The following is a 26,650-nucleotide window of genomic DNA, read 5'->3' as shown; positions in this document are numbered from 1 at the left end:
TGAAAATTACTGTTGTAAATATTGAATGAGGAACTGTTTTGAAATCAGTTACCTTATCGCTGTATAGCTGTCTGACGAAAGCGGCCGTAGCGACACCATAGTTTTTAGAGTTAATGACGGAATCGGTTACATTTTGAAATACTTGATGTGGGTTGAACGTGACCATGTCGTCGAGTCGCAGGATGTCGTTCATCTGGCCGGAGGTGGCACCACGTGCGCCAAGGAAGACCATTGCAAGGAGTGATGTGGCTGCAAAAGGGGACATGACGATGCTCCTGGATGCGATTTGGCCCTTTCCGGTCATTGAGGTCCACAACCGAAAACCCAGCTCGTTGCACAGATCCGCAAACCGTCGGATGTCCTCTCCAAGGAATGCCGTTGAGGCTTCAAGCCCCATAGATTCATATGGCGCCGGGTGGAGGTCGATTGCCGCAGGCGGCTGCAGGGCATCTAACGCCTGATAGACAGGCTTCTTTACAGCAAATCTGCACAATAAATTATTTAGTTTCTATTTACATTTATTTTGTTTTTAATTTTTACCTGTTGGGCCTTTCGACTTCCTGCAGTTTGACCTTTTCCTGAAGCATTTCAGTCTTGGCGGTGGGAGTTGTCGCAGCTGTGGTAGTCGCAGAATTTTCTTCTTTTACCTTTTGATTCTTCTTCCGTTCGATTTCTTCTGGTGTGTCCGGATTGAGTTTACTTTCTTTTGTCGGGGTGATCGGTTTGGTCGGTTTGGTTTCTTTCTTCAGATCTGTTTTGAACTTGGCCGCTAGACCTGATTTAGCGGTGGTGGCAAACATTGCTTTCTCAGTGGTCGTCATTTTAGTCGTTTTTCTCGTAGTCGTTAACGTGGTGGTTTTTAATTTTTCCGTTGTCAGTTCTTCCACCTCAGAATGATCTTCGACTGTCCTTGTTTCTAGTTTTTCATTCGTTGTCGAAGGTTCTTCTGGCGTGGTTTGAAATTCTGTAGTAGACAAAATTTCCTCCGTGCTGGAACCTATTGGGACGAAGGATGAATTCTCTCTTAAAAATGAGTTTTGTATCCCGTCCAGAAGGATATTGGTCACCGCTGAAATGCCGTCTTCTAAAACCTGATCTTTGTAAAGAGTCGTGGCCGTGGGTGTTGTAGTTTCTGTATTTTGCTGTATTGTAGTCATATAAGTCGTTGATGGGAAAGTACTTGAGTCCTGTGTCGTAGTGGTAATTTGAACATTAGTCCTAAGTTGTGTCTGGTTCAAAATTTGACTCTCTGACGCTTGAAGCTCTTTTTCTGTCATAGTTGTTTGCGTATCCAATGTAGTTTTTGTATCGAACGTAGTACTCTCAGCCGTGGTAAAATCAGCATTTGTTGATTCAGGTACTGGTGTTGTTGACATTTTGACCGTCGTCATATCTGACAAAGATGTTAAGTCGAAAACATTTGCCTCGTGATCTTTAAGACTTTCATAAATTTTTAAAGGAATTTCTTCCACCGGCATTCTTTTTGTTGTCATCTCTTGAGGCAATGTCGTCTCTTGGGTTGTAGTCATACTTTCTGTCGTATGAAATGGAGGTTCCGTCACTGTGGTCAATTTCATTGTTGTAGGTTTCGTTGTAGTTGGTTTCGTTGTTGTCGGTTTAGTTGTTGTCGGCTTAGTTGTCGCTTTTGTTGTTGCAGGTTTAGTTGTTGTCGGTTTAGTCGTTGTCGCTTGGGTTGTTGTCGGTTTAGTCGTTGTCGCTTTTGTTGTTGTCGGTTTAGTTGTTGTAGTTGTAGGTGTCGTTGTGGTCGTACTAGTCGTAGTTGTCAAACGAGAGGTCGTTGACGGTTTCATACTCGGTGTTGTAAATTTAATGCTTGACTGGGTTGTATCGGACTTTTTAGGATGCTCAGTTGTCGATAAGGACACTTGTGACCATGTAGATATCATAGGCATGGTCGTAGGTGTCTGTGTATTCCTCATTGTTACAACTACAGGCTTGTGAGTGCTCACTGGTGTTTCTGTATTTTTAAATTGGACGATTGGAACGGGGGTTGTCGATCTGACTGTGCTCTTGTGGCCAGTACTCTGACTTAAGGGTCTAATTGTGGAATTGAATTTGTTATGAGAAGGTCGGTACGTTGTAGGGATTTGTACATTCACCGATTCGACATTACTACTCTCTGCTTGGAGGTTCGCTTGTGGGATCTTTTGGACAAATTTTTCCGGTTTGGGAATCAAATTGGATTCGGTAGGCTTTGGAGTGGAAAGATGAACTTTTGTGAATGCATTCAGCGATGAAGGTGTAGTCGAATTTTTCAAAGTAGTTTTATATGCCACCGTCGTTATTGTCGGCTTCTGAGTGGTTGTTGTAGCTATCGTCGTTGAGATCGGTTTTCTCGTCGTTGATAAAATCTTTTGTGTAGATGCAGCCGTTGTTGTAGTAGTCGGTGTTACGACAGGCCTGACTGCTGGCGTTGAATGTTTCAAAGTAGTCGGCTCGTGGGTAGTTGGCGTGACTGAAACCTTAATTTTATTTAGAGCTGTTGTGCTCGGTTTTGTACTCGTTGTTGTTGTCGTTTCTAATACTGGAGTTTGACTAGTATTCGTTTTGAGCGTATGCTGTGCCGGTCGATACGTTGTAGTATTAGGTGCAGGCGCATCGGAAGGACCGACGCTCTGAATAGGCAAATAATGTATTATCGTCGGAATTCCACTTGGCCTCGTTTTTTCAGGAAGTCTGATCATATCTTCTGTTTCTTTGGTGACCGAAAAATGAGTGGTTGTGATGGGCGGCATTTTAGTTGGTTTTTTCACGTTCGAGTGCTTCGTCGTCTGGGATGTTTTATGGAAGTAATTTGGCGGGGGCGTCGTGTAGTGAGCACTGTACTTTACAGTCGATGTTGGCTTCTTTGATATCTGATGAATCTTTAAAAATAACCATATAAATGTATTTAAATTTTTTTAAAAAGTTGAAGATTACTTACTTGTTGATTATTATTAAAATAGGAAATTGGCTTTGGAGTCGAGGATGCTTTTTGCCCAAGGGTTGTGTGCAAATGCGGCCGATAGGAAGTCACACGGGGCGTCGTTGTTGTCTTAACCCGTTCGGTCGTTTTATAAAACTGAGTTGTCGGTTTAGTAAACGAAGGATCTGTAGTTGTTGGCCTGGTTGTAATTGGAGAAGAGTTTTTAACATGTTGCTCCTTCATGTCTTCTTCACTATTCATCAAACCTAAACAAAAACATAGTTGAACGACTTATTACTACATAAAATGTATTATATCTAGACCTGTTAATAGCATGGACCAGGAATCGTCAGGTAAATGGGGAACGTCGATTCTATCGGGGGTACCAGCAGCTTGTAGCTCTCCTTTCAGCACATTCTGTACGCTCTCCAATACCTGCGGAGTTACTCGTTGATCAAAACTGTATTTCAAAACGAATAAAGAAAAACACACCTTGGAAACCCCTTCAGGTTCGCCGGCTTGAATAAGGGGTTCGTTGTAGTAAATCGGAAGTCCTTCTTCGCTGGATCCCAATTCGTCCCCTCCAGCGATCAATCCCTGGATTTCATCCAAGCTCATAAACTTCTTAACAAGTTCTCCGTCTTTTCCGAATGAATAGAACTCGTACCTTTGTAATAAACGTTTAAGTTTTAAAGTCCAGAAAAATCTGAGCGCACTGTAGTGCGCTGGCCAATTTCCAGCAAGCCGCCATTTGATCTTTACACGAACCAATTCACCCGGTTTTTCTCAACCTCATATCTTTGTTTCCTCTTAAGATGTGCTTTGGAATAGAAATTAAGCTTAGCACGCTTAGAACATTGTAAAAATTTGAGCACCTAATATTAAGCCTTTTCGAAAGGAAGAATTTCAAAATTTGCATTTTTGTCATTGACTCACTCACTGATCAATAAAATTATAAAATATTTCCCGAATAGCTAGGAACCTGAAATTCCGTAAAATGGTAGGTTTTAGGCAAGCCAAGGACAAAATCTGAAAATTTCACTTTTCTAAAAATTAGTGCTGCTTTAGTGGAAGAGAGTTTAGTCTAACCATCACCTAGTCTCAGCATTTCCAGCATAGGTAGAAACATGAAATTTGCTACAAAGGTAGGTCTTACATTGTAAAACAGGTAAGAATATGAAACTTGCAATTTTCCCTAAATTATGTGACTTTAGGGGAGAAGGGGTTGGGGTAGTCTCATCATCAAAATCATAAGGCACTTCCCGTATATGTAGAAATGTGATATTTGGTACAAATTTGGGTCTTATAAATAAAGGTAAGAATCTGAAAAATGCAATTTTCTCAAAATTAGTGCCACCTTAGAGGGGAGGGTTTCAGTCGAATCATCAAAATTGTCGTACAAGGTACTTCCCGTATAGGTAGAATCATGAGGGCTGGTAGAAAGGTAGGGCTTATATTGTTAATAAAGGGGAAAAATAAGAATATTGCAATTTTTTCAAATTAGTGCTGCTTTAGGGGTAGCTGGGTGGGGTAGTATCATCATCAAAATTATAAGCCACTTCCCGTATAGGCAAAAACGTGATATTTGTGACAAAGGTAGGTTTTCTGTTGTAAGTAAAGGGAAAAATCTGGAAATTGCAATTTTCTTAAAGTTGCCGCTTTAGGGATGGCAGGGTAGTTCTAAATACGTGTAGTCACGAGCATGCAACGATTTAAAAAAAATTACTTTCATTATAAAGTTTCAGTTTCACGTTCGAATTTTTGCGCGTTCGATTGCTTGATTAGAACGGGTGATTTTGGTGGCCCAAACGGTCCTCGGGAGTGAATAATTTTTTAAAAATAAATCGTATTTAATGAAAACGAAAAATATAAATAATAAATTTTAGACACGTCTGTGCCACCTGAGTATTTGAAAATACCTACTTATTAAGAAACAAATATAAATGCACGTGAGAACGCCCAAGGGGCCAATCTCTCAGCCTCAACCTAACTGTGAAAAAAGACCAAGTTCCAGACCCCCTCCAAAAAAAATTAGCCTATCAATGTAATGATATCTACACTCTGGCCAAGGCCGTTCTCTTTTTAGTCCATAACCTGAGAAAACTCAAAAGAAGAGATAAAAGTTCCTGACTCCCTTCTAAAAAAGTAAAAATGTCAGCCTATCAAAGTAGTGATATCTAGACTATGGCTAACCTCACTTTACTCCTACTTTTATGAGCAACACATTTCTTTTATTTTTATTGATCAACATTTAGCCAGTTTCTGAATGAGCAATGAGGAGTCTGGAACTTGGCCCTTTTTTCGCAATTAGGTTTTTGTTGGGATAAAATTGACAAAATCACTCTTTACAAATATTATACTAAACCCGCAACGCTTCCCAGTGTTGGTGGTTAGAGGATTGAAGGCGGGGTGAATTTTATGCAAATTTAAGGCGAAATTTTGTCATAATGATGTCTTAAGCATTCCTTGAAAAATTTTATTCTCTATTATCAGAAAACGTCTATAGTTTCTTTTTTGCTACCTGTCCGGCGCCATGAGGGTTCCAGGTGTGCCGACCACATCCGGCCTTGCGATCGTAGGAGATTCCGCATCGGTTATGTATGTTTTCGTCCCGTTACCGTGGTCCATTATCACAGAAACTGAAGTCACAACACTAAAAAAAATAATACAAATAAAATCAATTGGAATAATAGTAAATAAATATCCGAACGCCTTTTATTTACGAGTCGCTAATTTAAACTGTAATTTCTCTATTAAGCAAACCCTTACCAATGTCCCAGTGAATGGTTTTATAAACTAACATAATTTTCAGTTATGCTTATTGCCCACTTATATTTATTAACAAACTTCAACAACAAGTCAACGATGGAACAATTTTCATTTGTTTTATCTGCATCATGCTTTTTTCAAAGTTCGAGAAGTTCATATTACGCGAATAACTTTTTTGTCACTAAGTATTACCACGATTCGAAGAGCTAAATAAAAAGTTAAAATTCGACGATATAATAAAAAATTAGAGAAACATGGAGTCATGTACGTCGTTAGAGGAGCAAAGAAGAACTCGTAAACTGATTTTGTCTAGAAGAAAACAGCCGTTCTATCAAAATAACTGACAAATCAGCTCATTAAATTTTGCACAGTTTTACAAGCTTATTATTTAAGTCTCATCCCAGTATTTCAGTCCTAGCCGGTATGATCTGCCAGACGTGTTTCGGCATTTTCTCATCTTCAGTGGTCGTTCTGTGCGTTATTTTGCTATTCGTGGTCTTTCTACTCGTTTAACTTTCACCCATCCACATTAAACAGAAAAAAAGAAAACGACTGTCGCAACACACACAGACGAAGTACTGTCGATAGCCCAATGTGTAAACTCAAAAGGCAAAACAAGCGAGAATAGGCGAACCAAATGACGATCAAGTTGCAAATTCGTCACCCCAGGACCTCTAGGAAAAATTTCACAAATTATTATTTAAAGCTACCAAATAAATAATCAATTTACACGAAGAACTTCGTAACTTCACTAAGACGTTAATATTTTTTTCTCAACATAAAATATTGATTTAAAGATATATGAAGTGTGATTATTATAATCACATATTAATGACAATGATTAAGGTAAATTGTGCGGAAACGTGACCAAAAAGTAAAAAAAAAAAAACGGAGTGGTGACAGTAAACTACTATTTATAAAACTGTTAAAAATACTACAAATTGACCCAAATATGGAAAAGACTAACCAAATATTTGTATTTTTATGTAATTGTAATGTAATTCGAAGCAATTCGAAAGCTTTTATTTAACTAGAAGAGTTCTGCATATTGAAAAGTGCGTAAGAATAAGCCATGAAAGATGAGTTTTTAAATAAGGAAAGAAGAATTTTATTCAATTTATATCACCGCAACATTATTATATATTATACTTTAAATACAAAACGACTTAATTGAAAAATTTAAAAAATAAGGAAACGAAACTTTTCACCCTGGCCAATTCGGCACGGACTTCCTGTGCAGGAAGAGGCGCCCGTATGACCTCCAGAAAGTGCGGGAAGTGGCGGAGCCTACTTTCTTCGCGAAAGCGTGTACTCAAGAATGAAGAAGGTTTGCACTTCGGAATTTATTACCTTGACCCGAGGAGCTTTCTGTCTTGGGAAGTGTCCTCTTGGGGCTTTGGCACCTCGACCGGAAGTGCAGCGCCGAGTGCGAAGCACCAGGCTAACCACACCACCCGACCACCCATCTTCACCTGAAACATTAATTAACAATTAATTTTCCACGTAAAAAGGAATATGCTAATTTGAAGTAAAGGCGCGTGTAGTTTAAATGGTTTTATTGCAATATAGCCTTTTCTGTCCTTGGTATTTCTTTAAATATTGAAAGCAAATGGGATGTTTTGTAAACAGTATTCTGACTTCTGCTGACTTGTTGAACTTTGCATTTAGGATGCAGCAACCCGAGTGGCAAGTATCGTTTGCCCTCCCACAGCGTTTATGCAATTTCAGAAAAGTGGAAGGGAAGAATCTGGGGATAATAACACGTCGGTAGATAATAGCACAAAGACCCGACTAATTGCGTTACTTTTGACATTTGGAGGGTCCTGATACCCTTGTGAAACCCTGATGATACCTCGGCGTAGGTGTAATAGTGAGTAATGACTCTTTTGGAGAACTCGGCTCTGAGAGTACCGTTTGAGAAATTGTCAAATCTTTTTTCACTTCATTCTAAGTTAAAATCTGAAATATGCTTGTTCGGTGAAATCAGGTTACTGTACGCTCTTATTAGGCATTATGTTCAAAAATGCTGGAATTGTGTTAACCAATATGTTAGTAAAAGATATTAAAATATTATATTTCAATTAATTATTCTTTTTATGTAAGCTCTTGGTTGAGATGAAAAAGTTAGTGTAATCTAAACTATTTATTCTTCGTTTCAACCCTTATTATTTGCTAATATGTAATAATTAATTTAATATAGTATAAAATTGCATCTTAATTCAGATATACTAAAATTTTGAAGAATATACCAGCAGATTTATAAATATGGATTTTAAATATTAAAAAGCACGAAAACGTTGGATTTTCACATGGAACGCTTGTTCACGTGGTAGACCACATAACCGAGTACCGCAAGTCTAATTTTCATAATGAGATGTAAAGCAGGTTCGTAGACGTCGGTGCTGACATACTGACCAGATTTCTTCAGACAGATTTTACATTGTGATAACTCATTGTACTTGCATTTATCTCCGTCTAGGAAAGAACAATTACAAACAAAATCGTCTTAATAATTTAAAAACGGGCGGTTTTAATGTGAAACAATGGATCAAAAATGGGTTTGTTATTTCTGAAAAACTGAACCCGGCCACATGACCCGGAGATTCCAATTAGCCCAGGAAATTGAACGAACTAGTTGAAATAATTGGCAAAATTGCTCGTTGGCAAAAGAACGAAAAACTAAAAGGAGAGCTGTTAGTGGAGATGTACGTCGTTTTACTTATTAAATCCATTATATTTAGTTAATGAAGAAGAAATCGACCACGACGATTAATGTGTTTGGGATCTGGTTTCTGATTAAACCATGGTGGAGACCAGAAACCAGATCCCAAACACATTTTATTTAGTGAACCGAATGACCAAATTACTTCGTTCAATTAATTAATCTTTTTATGTAAGGTCTTGGTTGAAATGAAAAAGCTAATGTCACAAGCGGGATTCGAACCCACCACCTTCGAAAAGTTGTAGGTTAAAATGGTGAGTTGGTATCGAGTGGATCGAAGTCACGATAGCTCAAGTGGTTAGAGCAGTGGCGTATTGAGCCGAAGGTCGTGGGTTGGATTCCGCTCGTGACACTAACTTTTTCATGTCAACCAAGACCTTACATAAAAAGATTAATTAATTGAACGAATTAATTTGGTCATTCGGTCCACTAAATATAGAAATAATTAATTAATTATTAACGTCTTTTCTAAACCGACATCCTTCCCCACCCCTTCAAAATCGAACGTATATAAACACAAAATAGCGAAATCTCACTGGCACTCTCGACACGACACGCAAGAATGGCACAATTACACAGAAGACAAACACTTTGAGTGAGTAGAAATACTTTGATTGAATATATAAAATATATTTTGCATTGTATAAATTCACTTTTTCCACATCCAAAAAGTAATTGTAATATGTAAACAATGTTTGTAAATCCTAGGCCCTGAAGATGATCACAATAAAGATCGAAACGTTGGCACGATAAAGAAAATGTTTTTCTGAAAACTACATCACACCAGACCGCATCTCACGATTTCTAAATAAATATTAATTATTAACAGTGATTGCAAAGATGAATTATTTCAGCATCTGAAGTTAATGCCAGTTTATGGTTACATATAGGGAAACTCTTCATGCATGGTTTTTATTCAGGTGAGAATGTATTTATAGGCTTTAATGGTTAAGTGGAAGACAAGTCTATTATGAACTATAAAGTATTGTACCTCACAGACCTGCCAAGTAGTCTAAATGCGTGCAGAATGATAGAAACGGCTAAGACACTGGCGTAATATCAAAACCCCAACTACTACTCCCATGTGTGAATGTATTTATTATTATATATTAATCCATTTATGTTTAGTGGTCTAATTGACCATGTGAATTATTCTTTTTATGTAAGGTCTTGGTTGAGATGAAAAAGTTAGTGTAACGAGCGGGATCGAACCCGGGATTTGAGCCGAAGGTTGAGGGTTCGAATCCCGCTCGTGGCAGTAACTTTTTCATCTCAACCAAGACTTTACATAAAAAGAATAATTACTTGAAATATTTAACTGATATCCCATTTAAATATGTTTTGCCATTACTTTAATGATAAACGCAAACTTTTCGTGAGTTATGTTATTCTTAAGTCGTATTGTTTTCGTTCTAGACAGAATTAAGACGCTGATTATTACAAGGAGCATGCAAACAAATAGTAACAATGATTCTATTTTGTAAAGCTTGGAAATAGAAAAACTATGGAATACATGAAGGATTAATTGTAATTACGTTTAAGTAAGTATTGCTTAATGGACTAAATCGCAAAGCAAGTTACAGCCAAGCTCCGCGAAGAAGTTAGCCAAGATCTAATTGGCGAGATACTCTGACGCAATTTGCTTTCCAATCCACGTTTTATCTACGCGGTGTATCGCATCGTTCAAGCTCAGAATTTCCAAATTTTCCAGAAGAAAAAAAAGAGAGAGACTTCGATTTGACCGTCTTTTTTTGATCGCCCTGCATACACGGATAACACCGGCGTCTCACATAGACACGCGGGTAAGGAACATTCTCATAACAGTACGCGTAATTATTTAGTCATTGTTACACGGATTCTGAGAAATCCCAGGTGAGAAAGAAGTGGAAGGAAGAGGAGAAGCAAAGCAAGGGGAACACTCTCTGTATAACAGTATCTACACCGGCAATTAACATTTATTTTGTTCCACTCGAGATTTTTTCATGATTATTTTGCTAATTATTTACGGATTGAATAAAACGGAGATATGTGTGAGATCCTATCTTACAGTGATCCCGTGTGCATGTTATTATGGGTAGGTTGGTCGTTTCCGATAGGTTTGAACAACATAGGCATATCATACAGCATAGGAAACAACATAACTACACAAAAAATGCACAGTTCGCTTAAAAACAACTAAGACTTAAATAAACATCTAAAAGTACTTCGAATAATTGTTTCAAAATTTGCGATTCAATTGTTCTTGGGTATCTTCGCTTGACGAACTTGTCTTCTCTTAAGCTATTTGAAGATTCTCTTCTGTGTCAAAATCTACCTTCCAAAACATCGCCTAACAACTTCCTAATTCCAGAAGAATCGATGTGTACAGTTTTATGGAGTAAATGGCCAGCAACTGAGAATTTGGTGCTCAATGAGGAAATTGCTACTCCCGAAAAGTTTAATTTTGTCCTTTTTTCGTACGATTTATTTCAAATCTCTTCATTACATTGGAAAGATTATTTTTTTATTTTGAAGAAAAATAATAATGCCACAATCCTATTTAGCCAGTTTAAAAACCAACCAGGAGAGCGTAGAAATATTTTTGTGTTGAATTTTTTCAAAAAGTTATAAATATATTATAGCAAGTGAACGAGAGAATAAATTGTATTTGTGGCAAAAGTACTTTCTCAAATATCTTCCTTTACTTCCTACTTCGAAAGGAATCGATTTGTTACATTTTTGGCGTAAGTTGGCCAGCGATCGGAAAATCGCTTCTGTGAAAAAGTTTAAACTTTTCCCTTTTCTGTACAATTTATTTCAAAACTCATTACATTGAAAAGATTTTTTTAAAGAGAAATAATAGTAACTAATAATAATAGTAATCGATAATAATAGAAATAATACTAATAACTACCGAAGCAAGCAATGTGTTTAAAAAACGACTAGGAAAGAGTATAAATACATTTTTTAATAAAAAATAAAGGCAGTACAATTTTGTCACAATTTTAGGTTGTTGTCAAAAATTATCAATTCATTATTTTTACAACCCCTACCAACAAAGTCGTAGTATAGAAAAAATTGGATGCAATAGAATAAAAACCATTTGAAAAAAAAATGGTACAGAAAAATGTCGATTTTTGAACAATTAAATGACCATGAAAAATGATTGAAATAAGGTGAAATTTTTTTAATTTGATGCTTAAACAGAAAGTGCTGACTCTTGAAAAAGGAAGTGCGTATCAGAATTGAAACCCATCGAGGAATGGGGTTAAGCGAAAAAATAAGGAAAAACCATCTGTTCTTGAGAAAAACGGTCGCCAACCCCTAACAAACCGTTACTAACTTTCCATCGAATGGTTTTACAAATTAACATAATTAATGATATCAGTTATGCTTATTGCCCAGTATTTATTAACCAACGTCAACAATAACGGTGGAATAAATTGTGTTTGTGTCTCTGCCTCATGTTTTATTTTTAGGAATGTTAATGGAGAAAACTACATATTAGGCGAATATACTGTTAGTGTCTATAAGTTTTACCAGGACTCGAAGTGCTCAATTAAAGTTGAAGCTTGACGCTGTCATAGATTAGAACAACTTGGACTTAGATATGCCGTTAGACGACCAACGAAGAACTCATAGACGGATTTATTGAAAATACAGCCAATTCTACCTGACAATTCAGTAATTGCATTTTGAACTGTTGGGCCTACTAGGTAATTATTTAAGTCCTGTCTAAGTTTATCTATTGTAAAAATTTTGGTCTACTAGTCGCATTTCGACATTTTTTTTTGTCTTCAGTTGTTGGTCTGTACGTTATTTTGCCTCTTGTGGCATTTCTGCTGGTTTTACTTTTATCCATCCACATTGAAACGTTGTTGCAAAAAGAATACGACAAAAAACAAGGCAAAAAAACGAAAAAACAAAAAACAGACAAATAACTGAATAGGACAAAACATTAACACGCGACAGGCAAAACAAGGAAACAAATAGGTTGTGTACCAGGTGACTATCATAGTAATAATATTTGTGTATAATTAATATTATATACATACATACAGGGTGTTACAGGGTTACAAGTCAATACTGCCATGGTGGATTCACTAAATAAAATGTAATTCAGTGCCCCCAGAACTAGGTTTCTATCTTGACTCTTTCCTGAGATATTAACATTTTGTTATTTTAGTCTAAAATCAGATTTTTTAAAAACATAAAATCTTAATTTCTGAACTTTAGCTTCATTAAAATTCAAATCTAACATTTATTTCGCAAACAGTATGAAATTTTCAGCTATATAATAACATTTCCGTTGAAAAATTCGCGCTTTCGATTACACAGTAGCCGATCAACGAAAAACAAATGGCAAATCCCATGTTTTTTTGAAAAATTGTTGGCTCGTGCCAAGACTTTTCTATCAAATTTTTGGGGATTTCACAAAATTTGCCTTATTTCATTACTATTCCAAGGAAGTACTGACTTTTACATTTTTAGAACTTTTTTAAATGAAATTTTCTTTGCAAGGTTGAAAAATCTGATATCGAACACAAAGAGAACAACAACACGAGAACATCCTACATGCCATATTTTTAATAAAACCATTTTTTAATAGGTAACAAAAATTAGATAAATTCTTCTCGTGGCATGGGAAATATCCAACATATTGGACCAAATTACATGATTATTACTCCGGAGACATGTAGAAATCTCATTTGTTTTTCAATGAGTACTATTGTTACCGTAAAAAATAAAACAATAATAATTATAATAACTTTCTTTTTCTTTATTTTTATTAAAAAGGTTGCTCCTTTTGAATGATCTTGCAAATTTCTTTTTTTCTAAATAATAATTATAATAATAAATGAAATAAATTGTGTTAATAAATACTTTATTATCTCAGTAAAATTACAAGGTCTGTTTTACCCATTGGAAATTAAAGACGGACTCATGGTTTACGATCGTCTGAAAAGTTCTCTCAAGTAGATTTATTAACTTGCATATTTAAAGTAATTATATAAACTACTCAAATGTTTACTGTCTGAATCCTCTTTATGTAATTAAGATAATGATGATGATGATGATGATGATGTTGATGATAAGATTGATTATCATTATAGATTATTATATGGATATGGGAAAAGGAGGTTTGGTATTTTCTAGTTTGTTAGTTTAGTTCAATTGACTCGATCCTTCTTCTAAGAAGTTTTAGGTATTGACTGTCTTGACTGTCAAGGATGCAACTCTTTTTGCCGGGTTTGTTTGGTACCCTAGGTTAAGTCGCCATTGGGCTGTTTCTTCATATTCTGAGATCCTATATGCATGCATTTATCCAGTTTGTTCTTCATTATTGCAACCCTAACACTCCCCTGAGTTTAGCCCCTCTAACTGAAGCAATGATTCTGCCAGTTATGGTAAGGTTTCTTTTACCATATGCCTGACGCGAAGACCCCTCAAAAGTCTTTTTTTGGATCTATTCTGAGAATGGGAAATTCTGAGTCTGTTTTTGTTATACCAAGTCTCGGCTCAGGATATTGCAGATCTTCTTCTGGCCAGTTTGCTCTCCTTTTCATCATACAGAATCCTTTGTGCCCTAACACCTAGTGAGGTTGTTTTTTCCCAGGTTTTAGAAATTTTAGATTTAGATGTGATTACCAACTATTTTGGGTGTAATCTTTTTAAGTCTTAATGCTTTTTGGGTTGCTTGGTTTTTGATCATATGAGCATTTTTTTGTCAGTGTAAACTCTTTTAAGATTTCCTAGGACAAAAGCAATGATACCATGTATTTCAGCTTGAAAAAGCAATTTGTATTTTCCTAAGAACTTTTATTGCTCAAATTTACGCTCACTGGTTCACTGGTTTTAGCGCCATCGGTATGCCACGTGTGTTGAATCTAATTTTTTTCTGACTTTTTCTTCTTTGTTTGTTAAAATTTTATGGGATGTTGCATAGAATGTTTCTGAGATCTTATTTCCACGAATGGGCGTCTGATTTTGTTATTGTTGTATACTCGAAATGTTTAGTTGCCATTCAATTTATTTTTTATCTGTATGAGCTTTTCGTTGTGTATATTTTTGCAGAGGAGATAAGTTTAAAAGTGTTTCTAAGGAAGCAGGTGGTATTGTAGCCAATACTCTTGTGATGCATGCAATTTTCCAGCCTTTCACACTGCCTAATTTAATAAGATGAATGAAATAGTTTCTAGAAAATATCTTAAAATGTGAGGGGGAAGTGACTAACTCATGCATTTCGCAGAAGAAAATCCATTTATTTTATTGAAATTTTAGTTTATTTGATATATATGTATTTAGATGATATTATTTTACACTTGGGTTTAAAAGCCAGCTAAGAAAATAGTTATATATTTATTTATTATTATCACATAGTGTTAGCTATCGTACACTGTCAATCTGTGAATGTGCTTTTTTTAATCTATAGTTGCTAAGAACTTTTTTTTCATCTGGCTTTTAAAGTGAATAATAGCATCAACATAAAACATGAAAATTGTTTGGGTTAAGATTTATAGAAAAAGCAGAGATAGCGGCATGACATGGATGCAGCGCGGGTTAACGGGCCATGCGTGATTTATTCAACCTGTTCCGACAACAAAGCAGCAACTTCGTATCAACTAAGCAGCTTTTTTTTTGTACAGCAGCCCTCGAATTACCATTGAAAGTAGGACCCGTTAGGTTCTTTTAATTGAATTCGTCTCTTTACCGAGTCGTAAAATCGGCGCTTGTTATTCAATTGAGAGGAGTTATGACCGTATCGGACTTTGGCGTGTCAATCACCTCGGTCTTCACGGCTCCCATTGTGCTATTCTCGCGATGTTTTCATTAAGATTCGTATGATCTACGTTGATTACTATTATTCTATTGTTATCCTACTACCGTATTTCACAATTAGGACAGCCAGGAAAGAGGGAGAATTTACCGGAAATATTTCGGTTATTTGCTGGAAGTGTGGCAAATAGATCAGTCATTGCTCCAGGCAATCCAGCCCAAAATTATATATTTTTTGTGGCTATAAAAATTTGCTTTTATGCGTTTTAGAGGATGCAACAAATCAAAAAAATTCTTTGGGATCTGGTTTCTGATCAGGATTCTTGGTAATCCTTTTAAAAAAACGACCTATTTTACTATTGAAATTGTTGGTATGTACTTCGAGACCTCGTAGTTGATGTCGTCGGGCTTTTTCGTCGATCTGTAATGTTGATATGAGAAATAGGATGCTGTAAGTTAAAACAACCCAAAAACATGTAATTAATGAAACAATATAATGTTGTAATATTTATTCAGGCTTTGATGATGGTCTTATAAAGGCCGAAAAAAAACTGACTAGAAACCAGATTCCAAACACATTAATCATCGTGGTTTCTTCTTCATCAACTTAAAAAAATTTGAATTATTTTTCTCAAATATAATTTTTTTGGGCCTACTTCTGATAAGTGTGTTTTCGGGTTTTAATAACTTTATATATTGATTATCATTTAATATATTGCTGTCATAGTTCAGATTGTACATAAACATAACTTTTTGCTTACAAATATTATATATTGAAATATTTTATTACTTTCATAATTCAAATGTTACACCGGTATCCGAGGTATCTTAGTAATGGGCGCTAGGAGAGTTTTTTTAAAATTTCATCTCTATTTTTCCATTTATAATAAAATAACGTCAATCAAAGGTCGTTGATATAGATTTTTGAGAAGTCAAATGCGAATTTCTAACGGTTGTAATAAAATTCATAGGTGTTTTGAAATTTTAAGTGGAACACCGGACCCTGGAGAGAAAAAATGCTCGAGCCTAAAAATATATATTTTTTGTTACTATAAAAATTACATTTTTGCGCTTTAAAGTACACAAATAGTTTTTTGGACCTGCTTTGTATAAGTGAGTTTTCTCTATCTATTCTCATTTAATACCTTGCTGTCAATTTATTTTCCTATCTTACATAACAAACCAACAAGTATGCAGGGTGTCTCATGAATACTTTAGGAGGTTTATTCTACATGCAGATGTGACTAAAAAATCCCTATTGTTTATAATCTGATTCTCAACTATATTGAAGATAATTCACTTTTCATGTTACTCTAACCCAGGGGTGCTCAAACGGTCGATCGCGATCGACCAGTCGATCGCGAGTGCTTTTTGAGTAGATCTCGAGAAGAAAAAAATTTTTAATAAGTAGGTAGGTAACTAAACTACAAAAATGTATTACGTAATAAAATAACACTGCTTGCGGCAAAAGGTGGCTTTATCAAAGGAACGCGCGGCACTTGTCAAAGAAAAGCCAAAGAAAAAGGTAGGGTGTATCGTGTATGTACGACAACCCTGCATCACACACACTTGCAGCCTCTCAGAGTTGATCGTAAGTAGTCTAAAAATATTGAGGTAGATCGCCAGCAGTTCAAGTTTGAGCACCCCTGGTTTAAGGTATACGTATATACCTTAAAACGTCACTTTTCATTTCTTCTCAAAATTTTGAATTCCCCTTACATAAAGTTGACTAACTGCGATCGAAGTCATCAGGATTAAGACCGCCTGGTATGCCCAATGGTTTACGCTCTTTCAAAGATTTGAAGTAACTGTCTCACCTTGCAGATTGGCCAGCTCTTTTTTCAGGTCTATCTAGACTCAAGGAACGGCATCGAGACGATTACTCCGAGCTCAGTCCTCCCTTTACTTTTCCTTAATTAAAGACTTGTCTCACCCCCACACCTTACTTCATCTACAGAGTGAGGACCTTTATTCCCTTAGTCTATCAAAGTTAAGACGGCTATTAAAAACCCGTTGCGAAGCCTTTAACTTGAACTCTGCACTTTGGTTGAGGGGCAAGGAGGGGTTATGTGCCCTTTGCAATTCTCAATCTGTAGAAACAACACTGCATTTTATGGCGGAATGAACAATATTGGGCGAGATCAGGTTGTTGCACTTGGGATTTTTTACCCTCTCTAGAAACACTGTTAAATCTGTTGGATGGCTCAGATGCAGTGGCGCTCACGTAGTACGTCGGCCACGCCTGGAAAATTAGATTAGACCTAATTATGGAATTCAATTTTTGACCCCTCAATTCATTTATTCAATATTATATGATTTTATTATATCCGATTTTTTGTCGCTTTACCATTAAGAATTTTCTCTCTGTTTGTTTTCTATTATAAGCAGTTTTAATATTATGTTTAACTTCACTATTTTTCGTGGTCCGCTTGACCAATTAATGTTTAAACTTTATTGAGTGTGTGCTAGCATATAACGAATAATGCTATAACCTCGCTTTAATTCTTATCTCTTTATTATTATTTCTTCATTGTTATTTTTTTCCTTTACTCTTTTTCTCTTAACAACCTCAGGCAGACGGATTGTGATACATGCCTGCACTATGCTTTGTTAATAATCATATTGCTATATTCGTAGTAAATAAAAGAAATTTATTCGTAGAAATAAAAAGCGTTAAAAATATTAGTCATCCATTACAATATTATGATAGTTCAATTTTTTTAACATTAATTCTTCGTGTGAATTTAAATTTATATATATATATATATATAAATTTTGAAGCGTAATTGATAAACTGTTGTTTTATAAAGAAAAATATTGTCATAACCCACCTTTTGAAATACTTCATGTGATTAAAACAATTTATATAAATTAAAACACACTGAGAGGCAAAAAAGGTGGCCACCCTTGTATATTTTAATAAATACTTGCAATCGTTATAATTTTTATATTTTGTTGTTTACTGGATATTTTCAAATAAAATTCAAATTCAAACATAAGATGTAACTAAATAAAACATTAAAGTAGGTAAAACAATTTTATCAAAAATGTTGCTATGGAAACAATGAAGAAAATATTGAATTCAGAACAAAGTATTTTCTCCTTTTGCGTTGTTCACCGTTTGAATTTGACGTGGCATCGATTTCACGAGGTTTTGCATGAAGTGCTGAAGAGTATTTTCATACTCCTCCAACAGCGCCATTTACAAGACCTGCAAATTCTCTGGCATCACTGGGCAACTTTTTACCCTCTTTGACACCTCGTCCCAAACGTCTTCTATATAGGGTTTAAGTCGGGAATATATGCTGGCCACACCAAACATTGAATTGAAGTTCCATATAGTCACCAATGATCCTAACTATGTGGGGTTTTGCATTTTCATGCATAAAAATAAAACCATCGCCAATTAGTGGCATATAAGGAACAACTTTTGATAACGTATCTTCAATGTATCGCACAGCTGTTAGGTTACCCTTGATGAAGATAAAGTTTGTGCGACGTTCCATTCAAATTCCTACCCAAACCATAACCACCTCCATAGCTTCTCCGCAGTGAAAATCTTGCTAGGTCATGTCGCTTTCCAAACCTTCTCTCGGACGTCAGAAGACCAACAAAACCTTGCCTCTTTCGAGCTGTTCTGTGTCTTGTCAGACAAAGCGGTAGAATGTCGATTACGGAGTACATTCGAAATAATAAAACGATCATCTCTCTGAGATTTGACACGATGGCGTCCTGATCAATGCCTTCTTGAATAACCTCCAGTAACTGAGTGGATCCGATCCCTCGGACCGTTGTCCTGGGAATGTTAACCACCCTGTCCACATACGCTTGACTTCTTCCATCTTCCAACAATGCTATGTTCTAGCCGAATCTTTGTCACTTAAAATCATCACTTAAACAAATTTAAAACTTAAAAAAGGTACAACCTAAAAATTAAACACCACCGGAAGGCTTGAAGAAGCTTTACAAAAAAAGACCAAGATTGACTATTCAAAGATTTATTTATAAAATACAATTGTAAAAACAAATGGGAGATTTTATCTGTTTTATTTATCACTATTCCTTTACAATGGACCAAATATTGTTTTAAGGTTTGTCTAGGAGATAATTTAAAAAAAATTACGACTGGCCATTTTGCCTTTCAGTGTTGAAAATCAGTTGAACTGTGTTTCTTTATTGACTGTATAGATTTATATAATCATTATATAAAAAATATAAATTTACATACAATATGTCATTGATTAAGCTTGATTTTTGAAGGTACGAAATTCGTTTTCATTGTGACAAAAAACAAAACAATGTGAAATATTCAGGGTAGCTCTTACTTTCCGAAAGGTCTTCGTATTGATTTAAATTAGCTTAGATAAGTTGAAAGGGTTATAAAAAAACATCACTTTCATACAAGGTGCGAACTTCAAAGTACAAAACAACTAGTTAGTTTTTAAATAAAAAATATTAACTGGATGTAAAACATTTAGTGAGTTTTTACTTTGTGACTTTGTGAACAATCATCAATCAATCCTTTATGTTTAAATACCGTTGGATTGGCATTTTTATAGTTTTTTTTTAACACACTCCGATGATCTATCACCACAAGCGGAACCGGTCTGAATTGTAGGTAAATCGATTGTTTTTACCGGCTCGGCCGCCGTGCCCGGCTGCTGGGAATGCAATCAGCAACCGTATTGAAAAAAAGGAACGTAAAGCATGACGGGTCAAACAAAGAAGAATCAGCGCTGTTGCCTGATCAGGCGGGAAGGAGACAGCAATCTCTCGTACCATTGTCAACTTAAATTATCTACGCCTTTCTTCTCCGGTCCTCCCTGTATAAAACAGATCCGGCGTCATATCAGCTCATCGCTTTCAGAGGGTCCGACCCTTGAGGGTACATTGCCTGCGGTACTTTGCAGTTATCGCAACCAACCGGTATGAGCACCAATCAGATAGTTTTTTATTTAATTATAATCTAATTAACAGGCTAATATTATGTAAATGGGCTTATTTTTTTCTCATAACAGTAGTCAATTGTTAAAACCACATTGTTCAGCTACAAAGCTAAAATACAAAAAGTCCTGCTCAACCTTTATATGAAGATAATAAACCAAAATAAATAGTTGCGGTTGACACACGGGCACAATTTGGGGCATAGTGAGCGAACGGGATGCATGGGATTTTACAGCCTTGGTTCCATATAAGGAGCGAGCAGGTGTATGATCGAATAGTACTTGAGTTTTTAGAAGGAAAAAAATCTTTTATCAATGTATGATAAATCGTAAAATTACTCTGTTTGGTCTCTGGGGTGTTGAACAAAGAGTTGTTTCTCATTTTGGTCTGACAGTCTCACACAGCGAGGATTGTATGGTAAATGTTTTTGCGTTCAAGGGATCACATGTGTGAATATAATGCGAGGGGTGTGTCTAATTGATTGGTTTTTCTGGCGCTCGCATGCTTCAGAATGGTAAGAATACTGTACATGCAAAAAAAGTCAGTAAACGTCTGTTGTAAAACAATAAAATCTATGAATCGCATGTTTTTGAGCATTTTGGCTCATGAAACCAATAGGGTATCTATTGCTCATAGTCGGGAGTCATAGTCTCGATCTTGGAGGAGTACAGACATACCGGTCGACTGGTTGACGAACCTGCGGATCCTCTCGTACTAAACAGCGTTATTACTTACAGCAATGACATCAGTGTAAATATTGGCGGGTGGACGTGAAATATGTTGAAATCTACGTCCCAATGATAACAAGAACTGATTAAGTATCAAAAATTTCGCTATGAACCATCATCTGATAACTTTTCTGACATCGCTTGCTGAAAAATCTTCAATCCAAAAGGAACTGTACCTTCACACATTCATTACATTCAATAAATTCACTAATTTCGTGGTCCGCTTGACCAATTAAATCATTACAATTAATTAAGGTTTTTAGTTGAGATGAAAAAAAGCTAATGGCACGAGCGGGATTCGAACCCACGATCTTCGGCTAGATACGCCGCTGCTCTACCACTTGGCACGAGCCATTAGCTTTTTTTCATCTCAACTAAAAACCTTAATTAATTGTAATGATTTAATTGGTCAAGCGGACCACGAAATTAGTGAATTTAACGAATTAATATGAAGTACACTTCACTAAAGCTCTCCGTGGCCATTTCATTTATTGTCGTCGAGAATCCAAACCGATTACACGACATTTGAAAAATGGCAAAAAGGAGGGAAAACTCATAAGGTGGGGTTGAGATAGGAAGTTGATGTCCGAGTGGATCGAGGTCACGATAGCTCAAATGGTAGAGCAGCGGCGTATCTAGCCGAAGATCGTGGGTTCGAATCCCGCTCGTGCCATTAGCTTTTTTTCATCTCAACTAAAAACCTTAATTAATTGTAATTACATTCAATTGTGAGATTTCTTCTTAAGATCTGTGGGGTGATAGACCTGTACCTTGGTCGTTTTTTTATCATTTTGGCCTGCCAATTGATTCTCCATTAGTGATTTGTATATATTCATGTGGCATCATGTGTTGAATGTGTTGTAGTTCCACATTTTTACTTGTTCAAATATATTCAATTTGCATTCATTAGAAGCAGCATTGGCATCATCCCACAGAGAGCAACTTCGCACACCGAGTCCATAAATCAATTATCCATATCTGTGGTTTCTGTCGTACTAAGCAAAATTATCACAGAGATGACATGTCATTAGAAGGATAAAACTACTGGGATTCACGACGGTCTGAACCCAGTTCGCGTTCCTTATTGGCGGGTAAACAAAACCGAAGTTTGGTAAATTTTGTTTCTACGTCGTTATGAACCCACTCTTGGCCGCTGTAAGTCATCTGGTAATCTGGTAACTATTCAAGTCAAAATGATTGTTGAACCATGCCTTCATGTTTGCAATCTGACCAATTGACAAAAAATATACATTTCTGTAATTTCTTCTTGAGATCTGAGGAGGGATGGACCTGTTGCTTGGTAGGATCCCATTATTTCGTCCTGCCAATCGAAAAGCAACCCTGACAGACAGCTCTAAAGGCTTTACAAGCCTAAGAGATCTTTTCTGTAATTGTCTAAATATTATCCTTATAATTGGGATCTACAAATAGACTAAAGCTGAATTTTGTCCCAGTTTATGAGAAAATTACAGGTAACGAGGAGTCGTCGTCTATGTTGTTATTGACGTTTACTATGGCCAGTATGTCTTCAATTTAACTATGTGTACTGTTGTATTTTGCCACGATTTCGGAAATTTACTTTCTAAAAACTCTAAATATCCTGCAAGAATACGCCTGAGTTGTATGGCTGAGTCGTACTGGCTATACCGTCCTTCGTGTGTATTTGTGTGTATTGAGTGTATAGGTTTTCATTATAAATTGATGTAGTTTTGTTGTATTGTTTGTTTTAGCCAGTTTTGTATATCGTAATGCCTTTATTTTTGTTTGCGTCGTACACTTAGCAAGGTGTGCTAATCAACATTATTGTCGTTTTTATTTATTAGTTTATTGAATGTGTTGTAGTGTGTACGTTGTTGTTATAGTGTCTGCTGTTACTGTTACATTGTTTATCTGTGTATCGTATATATATCCAATTTTAGAGATTGGACCTCAGGGGACATTTAAGAATTTAACCAGGATATGATCTCTCGGCCACCCTCTCAAGAGGCACAACGAAGTATTTCTCTCTGTTTCCACAGTTTTCTTAGCAGTTTGCAAATCCAACCGTTGCTCAAACCTTTGAAGAAACTTTATAAAGTCCCGAGTTTTAACAGTCGGCAAGGTTGTGCCAGCCACTAATTGATTAATAAGCGGGTCGACCCCCCAAGTCCCGATTGTCCGCCAGTTTTCCACCGGTCGGAGACGTCTGAAGGTACAGAAAGGGGGAAGCGGTGATTAGCTCGTCGGATGAGGTAAGTGGAAGATTGAGTAACACTGCTAACGAGACGAACGGGCGAATGGAAGTGTGACCAACCGTTAGGATTAGGAGTCCACAGCTGACCTTCAACTCGCTTCGAACGGTAACGAAGATGATTCTCTCTCTCGTTCAATGAACAAACGGGACAAATGACTTTTTTCAGATGGGGTTTTCGAATTCCTGAAGTGTTTACATTTCGGCATGACCTGTTTCTACAGGCCGAGAGGTTCGCCCTACTGTTTCCAGCAACTCAAGAAATGCTTGAATAACTAATATGTATGCAAATAAGTTTAAAATTGCAAAAATATACAATTTATGCATATAGTATTTTTTAGGCAATCGGCTCAATAGATAATCTAGTGACTTCGTTCTGACAAATTTAAAATTCCCTTTTAAAATTCAAATTAAACTTTCTTAAAATATCAAATTAGCCTTTTAAACGCTTAAAACCTACAAAATATTAATTTGCTTTTTAAACAACTATTAACGCCACTGATTAAAAACCAAATGACAATTAATTACAATTAAAATTGAAAATTATGCAAAGTAAAACATAAAAATAAAGTATTTTTCTTTTAATTTGAAATATGTGGTTTTTAAGAGCACAATTTTTTGTAGTTAAAAAATTATCAAGTTAAAAGAAGAAGAATTAGTTTTTATATTTAATTTTATATAACTTTCAGTTTTAATTATTTTTCTTTGTTTTTCTAAGAGACCGATTATTTTATATGTATTTTTTTTCAAATTCAGGACGTTTACGTGCTTACATCTTATTCCGCCTTCTAGGGTTTTTACAAGGTTAATGTGAAATTAAAAAGTTTAATTTGAAGTTAAAAGGGGTTAATTTGAAATTAAAAAGAGTTAATCTGAAATTGTAAAAAAGGTTAATTTTTACCTAAAAAGAGCTACTTTGTAACTAAAAAGTATTAATTTGACAGAAAATGATACATATAATTACCTATATATTATATATTGTTTATTATAATTATATATTGATTTTCGAATATACAAATACATCTGGATTTTGGTGAAGATCCAAAAAAAAGTAATTATCCCAGACAAAGACAATTCCTGCACAGTTACATTACAAACGTGAGAAAAGGACACGACTCACTAAATAACACGCAGACCAACCACCTAAAACGCCGATACGCGTCTGAAAGGTAAAACAAACCAGAAACTCTCAGACCTTACCGCCATGTTAAACTTTTTTATAATAATGTTTATATATAATATTTTTATCAAATTCAGAAGGTTTACGTGCTTACATTTTATACCGCCTTGAGGTTTTCTTTCAGGGTTAATTTGAAATTAAAAAGGCTTAATTTGAAGTTAAAAGGGGTTAATTTAAAATTTAACAAGTTAATTTGAGGTTAAAAAGAGTTAATCTGAAATTAAAAAGATTAATTTTGTTTGATGAAGGGCTTACTTTGAAATTAAAAAGTGTTGATTTGAGAGAAAATGATACATATAATTAATTTGATGATTTTCGATTATACAAATACATCTGGATTTTGGTGAAGGTCTAAAAAAAATTTAAATGAAAATACAATTCAGTCTTATTCCAGACAAAGACAATTCCAGCACAGTTACAATACAAACGTGAGAAAAGGACACGACTCACTAAATAACACGTAGACCAACCACTCAAAAACGCCGATACGCGTCTAACAGTCAAAACAAACCAGAAATTCTCAGACCTTACCGCCACGTTAAAAAAATTTATAATAAAAATAATCCATAATGGAATAAATTGAAATGAATAAATGAATAAATTAAATAAATTGAAAGAAAATTACTCTTCACCAAATATTGAATTTAGAATAAAAGCTTCCCAATATCTTATCAGTAAAATAATTGTAATTTGCCAAACATATTTAAACTTCTATGTATTAATATAATTATTATTACTTAAGGAATTAGCAATGTCTACAGCTACATTAATAAGCCGAAATAAGAGGACAGGAGGTGATCAATAATACTTGGAAAATATATTCTTCTCAACGTTTGTTGATCCGTTGTGAGCGGTTTGATGAAACTGGTATGGCCTGTCTGTTAGTTTGGACTGTAGCCGACTTCCATTGAAGATGGCGTTGACCCGAAACGATCCTGCTTCCCAACTCATACCTTCGCCAGTGGTTGTTTCCTGGAGAAAGTAAAAGTAGAAAGAGTTTGGTCGTGATTGTCTGTTGGCCACCGTTTATCGTTTTGTACGAAGGAACGACCGTAAGGTATGGACATCGTTAGACTGGTATACAAGTAGAAAATTGCATTCCAATGAAAATGATGTCGATCCAAAACTGCAAGATAGAATTGACTGGAATATCCTTTTAGGGGGTAAGCATCACCAACCACAATCTGCTGTGAAAGACTAAAAATCAGGTCGGATATGTCCATTATCGACTTTGTCAAATATAATTTGATTAAATTCTGCAAATTCAATGGAGAAGAAATACATCTCGTCCCGTTTTGTCATCAATAATTTTAGAATCGTGATATTTATGGTAGTACGAACTGTCGGTTGATAGGTGAAGACGATCAGATTCTAGCATCTTGACAATTTTGACGTATTCTTTATGCTATATTACATTAATAAAATATTCAAAGCTAGACTTCGAATAAACTCAGTAATTCTGGTGTTGACCCAGATAAAAAGATGCCGGAATCCTGGATCTATATCGCGAAGCGTGTGAAGTAAACGGTAAAGTAAGGAACCGGTCTTCCGGATCCCCTCCTCGACCAGGCACTCCTTCATCGTCCCCAGAGGCAGTTAATTCTCAAAATTGTTAACAAGCCCACAGGGGAGGTCGTGAGAAGAAAGGCCCTCGAGTGAATTTAACGAAAGGCCTCTTTGTAAAATGGAGAACGTTCGTTAGGATCAATTTAAGACGAGGAGTTGAAGTACGAACAAAAATATATGCTTAAACCCCTTGTAAAACGTAAACAGACAATATGACATAAATTGGTTAACTAATTTTTTTTTGATGAAGGTTTCTTGAATTTTAGAATCTTTCATTCAATTCATTGCATCAAGAATACCTAAAAGGTCCTCTTAAATCACTTAGAGAAGCTCAAAAAACAAAAGCCCATGTAAATAAGATTGCTCTTAATGTTATTAAACGTGGGACAAACAATTTTCATTGCAAATAAAAAAATAAGTGAGAGTGTTTTAGAACTATTCATTATTTTACATGCACTATGTAATACAATTGAGCAAAGGTGGTGTCAAAAAATATTTCATCAGCGTTGACATTTCAGTGTTGTCAGTTTAAAAACTCATTTGAGAATAATAATTATTCTGTTGAAATCAGTACCTACTTGTAAACCATTGAAATCGAAATCACGAGTTCTACAATAGACTTCAAATGCACCGCCTCACAGCGAACTTCAGTGAACTTCCTGCTAGCCCAACTTATACAACAGCTATTGCAAGTAATGAACATCAAAATAAACAAATTTTGTCGAGTAAGGTCCGCACGAAGCTGTTCTTGTTGGTTTGAATAAAGGCTTGCGATAAATTTTAACTTAAATTCGTTTTTGAAAAGTTTCTTTACTGATTTATTTGTATT

At 35.6% G+C, this 26,650-nt stretch overlaps 1 protein-coding gene across 1 annotated transcript in view; it reads right to left on the bottom strand.

Annotated features, from left to right (window-relative positions):
- LOC106666279 (mucin-17) overlaps positions 1-26,650 on the bottom strand; it is a gene marked incomplete at its 5' end in the record, with an annotated part of 42,219 nt that overhangs the window by 1,466 nt on the left and 14,103 nt on the right. Inside the window, 7 exons of the mRNA XM_014393360.2 lie at positions 53-485; positions 541-2,885; positions 2,945-3,192; positions 3,250-3,361; positions 3,419-3,593; positions 5,448-5,579; positions 7,046-7,167. Coding sequence (XP_014248846.2) covers positions 53-485; positions 541-2,885; positions 2,945-3,192; positions 3,250-3,361; positions 3,419-3,593; positions 5,448-5,579; positions 7,046-7,167 — 3,567 coding nt within the window. The remainder of the gene's footprint in view (positions 1-52; positions 486-540; positions 2,886-2,944; positions 3,193-3,249; positions 3,362-3,418; positions 3,594-5,447; positions 5,580-7,045; positions 7,168-26,650) is intronic.

This window comes from Cimex lectularius, unplaced genomic scaffold, assembly GCF_000648675.2.
Source record: "Cimex lectularius strain Harlan isolate CLEC.00 unplaced genomic scaffold, Clec_2.1 scaffold5, whole genome shotgun sequence".
Taxonomy (NCBI): Eukaryota; Metazoa; Arthropoda; class Insecta; order Hemiptera; family Cimicidae; genus Cimex; species Cimex lectularius.
The sequence above is the reverse complement of the archived record's forward strand: the minus strand, read 5'-3'. Positions and strand labels throughout refer to the sequence as shown.